Source organism: Marmota marmota, unplaced genomic scaffold, assembly GCF_001458135.2.
Source record: "Marmota marmota marmota unplaced genomic scaffold, marMar, whole genome shotgun sequence".
Classification (NCBI taxonomy): domain Eukaryota; kingdom Metazoa; phylum Chordata; class Mammalia; order Rodentia; family Sciuridae; genus Marmota; species Marmota marmota.
The window spans coordinates 18,002,372-18,012,578 of record NW_025999880.1 but is presented as its reverse complement, the minus strand read 5'-3'; the positions used below and the strand labels follow the sequence as shown (position 1 = coordinate 18,012,578).

Below are 10,207 nucleotides of genomic sequence, written 5' to 3'. Positions count from 1 at the left end.
TGAGACGCCCGCCCCTCTTCCGCCCGCACCCCTCCTTTCCCCGTACCCTGCCTCCGTCTGTACTCGGCGTACTCCTCCTTTGGTTCGTTTTTCTCTTCCTTTCCCTCTTCTTCCCCTTCGAGGATCTCCCCACTCGCTCTTCACTCGTCTCCCTGTGTTTCGTCATCTACAGTCTGACCCGCCCCAAAAGGGTTAAGCCAGGGGCGGTGCCTGATGGGGCGGGGCAGAGGAGAGGGGGTGGGACCGGAGGGAGGGGGCTGTCGGCCGGGGGCGGGGGCTCGGGGGGGCCGCGGCGCATACACGGGAGACCCATCTAGCCTCCAGCGGCCCGTCCTGGCGGAGGCGGGGCCGCTCGGGGTTCCCACCCCCACCCGGAATCCTCGCCCAGGAGAAGCCCGGGAGTCCCGGAGCGTTGGAGGAAGTGCTCGGAGACCCCCCCACCCCGCCTGCTCCTTACCGAACCCGCCTCCCGCCTGCGGACTTCGGGAGCCGTCGGACTCTTCCTCCGACACGGGAGACTTGAGATGGGAGCCCCCTCGAGGTGAAGCCGCCGAGTTCTCTGGCCTCCGCTGAGCGTCCCCTCCCAGGGACCCCAGTCTGCACACGCAACTTTCCGCTTTCCACCTGGGACTGGTGGAGGGACTGGTGGAGAGACCGGCGGACTTAGACGTTGGCACTTAAGGACAAGGGCGCCCCCGCTGCCCGGCTGCCCGGGTCGCCAGTCGGGGCAAGGGGACGTATTCCTTGTCCCCGGCCTCTGCTCGGATGGCGCGGCCGGCTGAGTGAGGGGGCGGCACGCAGGACTTCCCCACCTGGACCTCTTGTTTTCAAGGGGGAAGATGTACGAGAGTGTGGAAGTGGGGGGGCTTGCCCCCACCCCTAACCCCTTCCTAGTGGTGGATTTTTATAACCAGAATCGGGCCTGTTTGCTCCCGGAGAAGGGGCTCCCCGCCCCGGGTCCCTACTCCACTCCGCTCCGGACTCCGCTTTGGAATGGCTCAAACCACTGTATGTACCGGCCTCAGCTCTGCTATTGTAGGAGGTGTGGGTGGCGGTGGGGCTTCCACTTCTCCCCGGGGATGCAGGCCTGGGCGCGGTAGGGGTCTTGTCCCTCCCCTTCACTTTCCCTTATCTCACTTCCACTTGAGTGCCCTAGCTGGACAATTGTCCCCAGTAACCCTGGGGTGCTGTTTCTGTTATAACCGGGCTGAGGAACTTTGAGGGTTCCTCCTTTCAAGGAAGCGTTCATTCACCTCTCTTGCACTTCTTCCAGGGGACTTGAAGCCCAGCCTCTTGCCCCCAGTTTATATCTTCTTGTTTGGAATCCCATAGCTTACCAGCAGGCTGGAGGGTGGGATAAAGGTGCTCCTGTGAGCTTGTCTGATCCCAGGGGGAGGGGCTATTTCCCCAGATCCCACCCCTGCTAAAGCCTGGGGGAGAGCCCCCTCCCGTGCACATCTGCTGACCCTAGTCCCCACTCTTGTGTCATTAGAGTGGGTATCCGGAGAGTGCTCCGGCTTTGGTGCTTCCAGTGGGGTGTGGCAGAAGGGGCAACTTCACCAGATCCTAATCTACTGTCCTGACCCAACCCTTAGGTAAGGACCAATCTTAGGGAGGGGTATCTGGTTTATCTGGGGGTGTCTTGGCCCCAGACACTGGCTGGCATCGCAAAGGATTCTTTCTCCAGGAATGGAAGGAAGAGGCTGCTCTGTTGGGAATAATCCTCCTTCTTCTAGTCCTAATCTGGGTTGAGTTTGTCTTTGTGGGTCTGGGGCTGTTCTGGAAATGAGAAATATGTTATTCTCTCCTAACCCTACTGGCCACCAAATCCTTTTGTTAGTCCAGGAAATAGGGCCAGGTGTCTTTTGCTGTCCCTAAGAGGGGCACTGATGAGAACCCTGATGTCCTGGCAGTTGAGTACCTTCACCAGTCAGGGTTTAGGCTGGAGAGGGAGGGGTTTGTGTATGCCAGGGTGAACACCTGGGTGTATTCATGCCCATCTGTGAGGTGGGCAAGAACAGGCGCTTGGGGGGTTATTGTTAGGTAACTCAGATTTCTTACCCTATCCATCTGTACTCAGCTCTTCCCAAGAGGTTCTCCCACCTTCTTAGACCTGCTGCCACTCTCTTGCCTGCCAGGGAGGAATGGAGGGGGTCTCTGGGGATCTGGAAGATTAGAAAGATTAAATGGCAAAGGACTTACCCACCCTCCCGTAGCCCCTCTTGCTTCAGGAAGAGACCTGAGGTGGACAGATAGCCCACCTCTGCCCTCTCAGAGACTCCTCTACACCAGTCTTTCCTATTGTCCTGCCCCCTGACCTTTGCCTTTGGGGCTGAATCAGCTGTGAGGCTGCAGACCAGAAGGGAGGGGTGAGTGATAACCACTGGCTTTGGAAAAAGAGGGAGGTGAAAGAGGTGACATTAGAACCCTTTCCATTATCCCAGCAGTGGAGGAAAAAGTTCCCTCTTTACATGCACACCCTCCACAGGGATAACTGGGGCAGGGCTGCCAGGCCCACCCCTTTCGCTGCCTTCTCTAGAGCACTGGGGATCTGGGAATCTGAGCCCTTGGGCTTCAGCCCCTGTCTCTTCCTTAGCCCATGGGGACAGCTCAGCTCTTCCTGGCCCAGAACTAGAAGGGAGGAGGTTTGCAGAGTCCTACATGTGGCCAGTTTGGTGAGCCTGCTTCCCCCAACCACTGGATATGAGGAAGTGGAGGCCTGCTTCATACTCAGCCTGGAGTGGGTTTGAGCTAGAGGCCTGGGTTCCAGTTCCCCTAGTCAGTGTGGGGTGTGTATAGGGGGGCAGCCATGGAGTATGAGTTTGCTCTGAGGCATGCAGGAAGAACCTGTGGTGGTGGCCACTAGACCCTGTCTAGATTGCATAGGACCAATGTCACTCCTTGGTATGGTAAGGCTCTCTGGGGACTGGAGTCATTTTCCAGCCCCCTCATGGAGAATTCTCCACTCACCCCTTGCCTCCACCAAGGGTGGAAAAGAGCAGGTTTGTGTGGGAGGAGACCTACTGGATCCTGCAGGGACCTGGAGACCTTGCCTCCCTCTCCGCAGCCCCCATTTCTGTGCCCTAGACAAGGGGTGCATAGGATGTGGCGCCCCATCTGTCCCCCACCAATCTCCGCAGCTCACGCCTCCGCCCGCTCCCAGACGTCCAAGAATGTGAAGCACGTGGATGCCCGTAGTGGGGGAGGGGAGAGATGCTTATCGAGCGGCCCGCTGGGCTCAGGGCTTTCTTTCCCTGGTTGGCTGGCTGTGCTACACCCAGAGCCACCCCCACCCTCTTCCCCGGTGTAGGCAGGGCAGTTGAGAGAGGGTCCTTCGCCCCCTCCCCAATTCTCCCCAGGGTTTGTGGAAGGGAGCTGTGGAGGAGAGGGCGCCAGCTGGATTGGGAGGGGAGCCGCTGGCCAGGGGCCCGGCTGATTTCCTGCTGATCTCCTCCAGGAAACCGGCCCCTTGCGCGAGCCTGCGAAAGGCTCTGGGGCGGCTCAGGGGCGTGGGGACTCCGAGTGCTCTGCGCGCCCGCCCAGGAGGGGGAACTGGGGAGGGGCACCCTGGCAGCAGTGGCGGGAGGGGACGCCGGGCTTCCTGGGCCAGTTCCAGCCCTCTACTGGGCGCTGGAACTTTGAGCTGAGAAGGTGTGGTCCTTCTTCTGCTTTAGTCCTGATTCAGGAAGAGGAGAGATTTGTGGGCTGGGGCCTCTCAGGAGGGAGGCCTGCAGGGAGGGGCCAGGGTAGTCCCTCCTGGGTGGTATCTTTCCCCCTCCCTCTAGTGTGCAGAATTATAGCTGTGCTCTAATTCGTGCAGAAGCAAAGGGAGCTTGGAGTCCCCACACCTCCGCCTTGTCCCTCCTGCCTTGCTGGTTGGAAGCCTGGGGAGGTGGGGACTGTGCCCCAGGCTCTGGGTTCAAAGGGCAGAGCAGGAAACCTTGAGCTGCGTTATCTGGGTGACAGGTGGGGATATGTTGGGGTGGGGGTATAGCTAGACTGTATTGCAGCCTAAAAGGTAGCCAATCAAGCTGCTGTGGGATGGCTGAAAGGGGCTTCACCCAGCCCAAACTGTAGCCCCAGCCCTGGGTAAATTGTAAAAAGCACATTTTTTTCAGTTCTATAAACAACCCCTGGACTTTGCCTTAGCTCCAAATTTCTATGAGCCTTTGCCCCTCTGGTGTGTCCCTGACTGGCTACTCTTCATCCTGGTATCCTGTGCCTTCCTCTGCTCCCCCTTCCCATCTGTACCCCAGAGCTCCCTCAGTTCTCTCCTCCTCCAGTCTGGTTCATTTTAGAGGGCGGGCTTAGGGCAAAGGATGGGTTAGAAGGGGAGGGGGGGTCAAAGCTTTCTTCCCCTGCCTGTTGGAATGCTGACCAGGATTCTAGGCCACAGCCCCCCCACCTCCTTGTCCTTGATGCCCCCCCCCCCAGTCCGGATTGTCTATTGTTACTGCTTTTTACATCTTGGAAAAAGTTAGCACAACAAAGGGCTCCTTTGTTGCTCACCCCTCTGCCTCCTGGCCTCACTCAGGCCCCCCAACCCCCCCTCCCCCCCAGCAGCTGTTCGTTGGCCTCCCTGCCTGTCTGATTTGCTTGTCTGGCTTGGGGAGAATGAGATGGGGGGAAAAACAGGCCAGGACAGTTTGGTGTTGGGGTGAAGAGCAGAAGGCTGGGGGTGTAGGCATAGGTACTCCCTTCACTGCAGGTTGCTCTCTGGGCAGGAAAGAGAACATGGGCTACAGCAGTACTGGTCAGCTGGGCTGACCAGCAAAGTGGTGCCCAGGCCTTACTAAGAGCCAGGAAAGCCTGCCAAGGTTGTTGGCCTGGTTCCCTGTCATCAACTGCCTGGCATCCCCTGGTATGTTTGCAGGTAAGGGGGGAGGGTGCTGCAGCCCCCTTGTCCCCACACGTCCTTTCTCTGTTCCTGGACTTTGGGGCCATAGGACTCATGTCTGTAAGGTACTTGGACCAGGAGCTGGGGGTATTTTAAATGCCAGTTTCTTATATGCTAGAGTGTAGAGTGGAGCTTGATTGGGGTGTGTGCACAAACATGTCCCTAGGGAAGCATCCTTACTCATCTTTGGCCCCAAAGAAGTGGATGTGGCAGGCCTCAGGAGGACGCTGGATGGCCCCTTGGGGATCGAGGATTACCTGTGTTGTGGTTCTTATCCAGCACACTACACCCCCAGTTGCCCAGGCTCTAGACATAGACATCCCCCACCCAGGCCAATCCTGTTTGGCCTGGGGTGATGGGCATGGAGCCAGGCACTAGGGAGATTTGGCCAGTGGGGGCTGCCCATGCTGGCTGGGTCACCCCTCCTGGCTGCCCTCTTGGAGCCGAATAACAGAAGGAGAGGGGGTAGTAACCCGGACATAGTATTGAGGCCAGACAGACAGAGCATTGATGGGAACAGACCCCCTTTGTCATGATGCTTCCCCCCCAGACATCGGGCACCCAGAGTGATGGGTTCCTGGGGCCATAGGGACTCTTTTCCTGTCTTCAAGGGATCTCCCTAAATATCTCTAGGAGGCCTAGCTTGCTCTACCCCAATATTTGTGATTCTTCTTTGCACACCCTGCCAGGGGATTGTTTGGGTGGAGGAGGGGCTGTGGTTGCTGGCAGAAGGGGTGGAGGGGGGGGGCGGAAGCTGAGGGGGCTGAGGGAGTGGCCGGCTTTGAATATCCTGTTGACCCCAGTTTCCTCTGCCCCCAGCTTATGTCCTCTTCTCTCCCTCCCTCATCAGGCCTTAACTCCTTCCTACCTCTGGGGAAACCAAGCCAAGATGCCTGGAGGCCCCAGCTTTGGAACTGGGCTGACTCCTGCTCCCCACCCCACAAACACAGCCATACACACACACACACACACACACACACATCTGATGATTTATAATGTTGATCTTTCTGGTGTCAAAGGTGGGGTCCTGGAAAAGTAGTCAGGAGTGATGGGGGAAATAGAGGTGTCATGGCAGCCTCCTTCCTCAGGGGAAGGCTGAGAGTGCCAGCTTTCCTGAGACTGTCCCTGCCCCAGGCTTTGAATCCTGCTGCAATGGTGAGCATAGGCTCCTGGATGGGACCAGGAGGCAGGGTGGGGCAAGGTCTCTAACTGCTCTCTTCTCTTTTCTAGCCATTGAGACCCAGAGCAGCAGTTCCGAAGAGATAGTGCCCAGCCCTCCCTCGCCACCCCCTCTGCCTCGCATCTACAAGCCTTGCTTTGTCTGTCAAGACAAATCCTCAGGCTACCACTATGGGGTCAGCGCCTGTGAGGGCTGCAAGGTGAGTTGAGGAGTCATGGGGAAGGGCAGTCTTGATTAGATAAATGGGATGTCTCCAAATATGTTGCTCTTGAGACTTGGTAGCAGCAGTGGAGGCGTAGGGAACACCTGCAGTAGACCCTCCTCCTTGATGCCAGGGCTCCCCGAAACCAGTGGTGCCCTCCTGCCTAAGCTGCTTTCCCCATCTCCATCCTCCTGCTGGCAGGGCAAACATTGCTCTGCCACCGCTGCCCAGGTTGCCATGGTGAGCTGGCTGCCGACAGGCTCTTGGCTGGGGACCTAGGAGGCCTGCCCCCGGCGGCCCTGTCTGAACCTCACCATGGCAGCCGGGCAGAAGGCATTTGGGAGCAGGCACCCTGCCTTGGCCTCCCCTTCAGGCACCCAGTCTGTGGTGTGGGCTTCTCATGTCTGGCTGGCCCCACCCATACCTTAGACTCCAGGTTAGATGTAGCTGTACCTTTCCAGCAGCTCCTCTCCCTGTGTGTCCCTGGGTTCTTCTTCCAGAAGTAGGGCTTACAAACTGCACAGCTTCGGGGCTGTGTTTGACTCTGGGTTACAGCCTAGAGTAGCTGTCCCCAGGTGTGAGACTCAGGTCAACAGCAAAGCCAGGCCTCAGACTGTGTGTGTCTTCTTGTCCTGTCTGATTGTTCCTGGCTTCTTCCTACCTAGTCTGACTGACTCTCTATCTGGGTGAACATGTGTATTGGTCTGGTTAGTGAACCTGTCTCGCTGCCTTCTCCCAAGTCTGTGTGATTATGAGTGTGTGCTTCTCTTCTCATCTTCTTGGCTTCTTCCTTCTTCTCATCTCTTTCTGTGTTCTGAGTGCTGGGCTGTGGGTTCCAAATCTCTGCCTCTTTCCCATCCAGGCCCATGTGTTCCTATTCCTGACTCATCAGCAGCCTTGAGGTCCTGTCCCCTCAAGGGAGGAGTCGTTTATGTGGGTATAGGTTGGGAGAAGACTCCTGCCCACGCTGCAGGATTGAGGCGGGTCCTGGGATTCTCCTGAGGAGTCTCCTTCTCCTAGGTGAATCATCTACCCACCTTTTCTGGCCTGCTCAAGGCTCAATGGGCAAAGGCTTGGGGGCAGCAGCTGCTGGCAGTCTTCCCCAAACTGAGACTCCATGCTGGGCACTGCTCCCACTGAGGGTGCGGATGACCTGACTCCCTGCCCTCCATACCCAGGGCTTCTTCCGCCGCAGTATCCAGAAGAACATGGTGTACACATGTCACCGGGACAAGAACTGCATCATCAACAAGGTGACCCGGAACCGCTGCCAGTACTGCCGGCTGCAGAAGTGCTTCGAAGTGGGCATGTCCAAGGAGTGTGAGTGCCACAGGGCTAGGGGCCAAGCCCCACCCCAGGTGGGGCCAAGGTGCTGTTGAAGGCCAGTGGAGCAGGGCCGTGTGGATGTGTGTGCACATGCGTAGACATGCGTGCTATGGCATGCAGGCTCGTGGTTAAGAATGGTTTGTATATAGCTGCAAGGGTCTGTTTGTGGTGCCAGCTGGCTGTGTGTCCAAGTGTGGGTCAGTGCTCAAGCCCAGTGTGCATATAACTATTCCATTTGCATGTCCGACTGTGGTATTTGTACATTCGTGCATGTGTATCTGCTCCCAGGATAGCTTTCTCCCAGGCCCTGCTTGGTGTTAGGGTGGGGCTCAGAGGCATACCTGATTATGCATTTTTGGGAGGGGCCCGAACTCTGGGAGGTGCTAGGTTGGTATTTCTGTATAGAGTGGGAGCTGGTACAAGGATCCGAAGCCATTGTCTAGGGAAGCCTGGGACATGGAGTTGGAAGAGAATTAGAGCTTCTCAGATCCCAAAGGAACAGGGGTTTCCAGTTTGGGCTCAGCTGAGGCCCAAAGGAGGGAGGGAGGGGAAGGCTGGACAGGGAGACCCTCTTGTGTTGAATCATGGATGTTGCCGTGGTGACCGGTGATTGATGATGTCAGAGATAAATGACGCTGACAGACGCCTCCTTGTCTGCGTGGCCGTTGCTATGGAGCTTGAGCCTTGGGGGATGGAGTGGGGGAGGGGCCGCAGGACCCCCTAGCCCTTTGTGGGGAGGGTAGTGAGGAGGGAAGTGGAGTGGGGGTTAAGGGATGAGGTGGTTCTGACTGATGCACCGGGAGCCCTAGACAGGAACAGAGGGGACCTGGAGTATCCTGCCATCTCCTGCCTCAGGAGGCTGGGCGTGCTTGGTTTTGAGCTCAGGAAGTGGTGCTCCCTGCTGTAGAGTGGGTGACAACTTGGGACCTGCAAGCCTGAGACCATCGCAGAAGGGCTGTCACCTCCTCCTCCCTCTGGCCACCTTCCGCTCTTTTCACTTTTTCACTGCTGAAGGACCAGTATGGGGACCCCCTCTCCCTCCCACTGACAGCTCCCCGTCGCTCCCTCCTTCCCCTCTCCCGGCTGCTCTGTGCCCCGGAGCTGAGCAGCTGCCATTTCAATAGAATTAAAGCTTCCGAATGATAAACGTCTTGTCACAGCTGCAATTTTCTCTTCCCAAATTATCCCCCCGCTCTCCCTCTCCCTCTCTCTCCTCTCCCCTGCACTTTATTGAATTTGCAGAATCGACATGAGTGATCTCCAAATTATGCCAGCTCCCCCCACTGCTGCCCCCTTCCTGGGCCCCCACCCCCACCCTCCCTTCCTCCCTCGTCAGCAGCCACCACCACCGGTCCTGTGAGTGATTGTGTGTCTGGGATAATCGGCTGGTAACGACCCCATCGCTTCTTTAAAGCCGAGTGGTGTGTGCGGCTCAGCGCCCCCGGTGATTTGTCAGTTCCCCAGCTAATGGACCGAGAGATTCACCCGCCTAGCCCCCCACTCAGAGGCTGGGGAGCCCTAGTACTCCCCACCTGCTCAAGGAGCTACTCTGAGCCTCTTAGTACTAGGGATCTCCAGGGAGACTGCCGGGAGGCTGGGTGCTGAGGAAGGTCCTTCTTAGGGGGACGCCGGCAAGCAAGGTACAGAGGAGGAAGATGTGTCCTGCGGGTCCCAGTCCTGCTCTCACTCCTGAGTGTAGGCCGAAGGGGGTGCTTGGAAGGACAGCGTGTCACTGGCTGGCTGTGGGGCATGTGTGGAGATGGGTGGAGGCATAGCTGTGGTCATGGGGCAAGATAAGGGCTAGAGCATAGGGGATGCCTTTCCTGTCCGAGTGTGCATCGCGTGTCTGTGTGTTCGTGACAGCCAGGGTGACCTCAGCAGCTCTGTATGGTGGGAAGTGCTAGACCTGTGGTGGCTGCTGCAACAGCTCTCTAAGCCGCCCCTTGCCCTCCACAGCTGTGAGGAACGACCGAAACAAGAAGAAGAAGGAGGCGCCCAAGCCCGAGTGCTCCGAGAGCTACACCTTGACGCCGGAGGTCGGGGAGCTCATTGAGAAGGTGCGCAAAGCGCACCAGGAAACCTTCCCTGCCCTCTGCCAGCTGGGCAAATATACTACGGTACGTGCCCCCTGGAGTTGGGGGTGGGGAGCGCCTTGCAGGATGTCTCTTCTGGTATGCTTTCCCCCTCACGCCTGGCAGGGAGCCTGGCCGGATCTCCTTATCTCCCTTCTCCCCTCTGCTGCCACTGCCTCCAAGGAGCTCTCAGGAAGTGGAGGCTGGCTGGAGGGCAGGTCTGTGGGAGCCAGGCTGAGCATGGGTGCCACTAAAGAGGCCCTTACTCTCCTCCCTCTCCCAGAACAACAGCTCAGAACAGCGTGTGTCTCTGGACATTGACCTCTGGGACAAGTTCAGTGAACTCTCCACCAAGTGCATCATTAAGACTGTGGAGTTCGCCAAGCAGCTGCCTGGTTTTACCACCCTCACCATTGCCGACCAGATCACCCTCCTCAAGGCTGCCTGCCTGGACATCCTGGTGAGGGTCTGCCCCCCACTGTCCTGGGCACTGCCCTGTTCTTGGGGGATGTCCTCTCAGCTAAATAGTT

At 57.9% G+C, this 10,207-nt stretch overlaps 1 protein-coding gene and 1 long non-coding RNA gene across 6 annotated transcripts in view; one reads left to right on the top strand and one right to left on the bottom strand.

Moving 5' to 3' along the window:
* Rara (retinoic acid receptor alpha) overlaps nt 1-10,207 on the top strand; it is a 43,097-nt gene that overhangs the window by 28,452 nt on the left and 4,438 nt on the right. For 3 of the 5 annotated variants that reach the window (XM_048791955.1, XM_015495765.2, XM_048791952.1), the window contains 4 exons: nt 6,128-6,276; nt 7,458-7,599; nt 9,562-9,722; nt 9,961-10,137. In XM_048791955.1, the coding sequence (XP_048647912.1) occupies nt 6,128-6,276; nt 7,458-7,599; nt 9,562-9,722; nt 9,961-10,137 (629 nt within the window). Of the gene's footprint in view, nt 1-540; nt 1,009-1,492; nt 1,596-6,127; nt 6,277-7,457; nt 7,600-9,561; nt 9,723-9,960; nt 10,138-10,207 lie in introns of those variants that run through there. The other 2 variants (XM_015495767.2, XM_015495766.2) reach the window with 2 other exon arrangements.
* On the bottom strand, nt 8-2,315 carry LOC125612923. The gene is made up of 3 exons (XR_007343400.1): nt 2,203-2,315; nt 458-642; nt 8-173 (listed from the first exon to the last, which is right to left on the bottom strand). It is a non-coding gene; the product is annotated as an uncharacterized LOC125612923 (long non-coding RNA).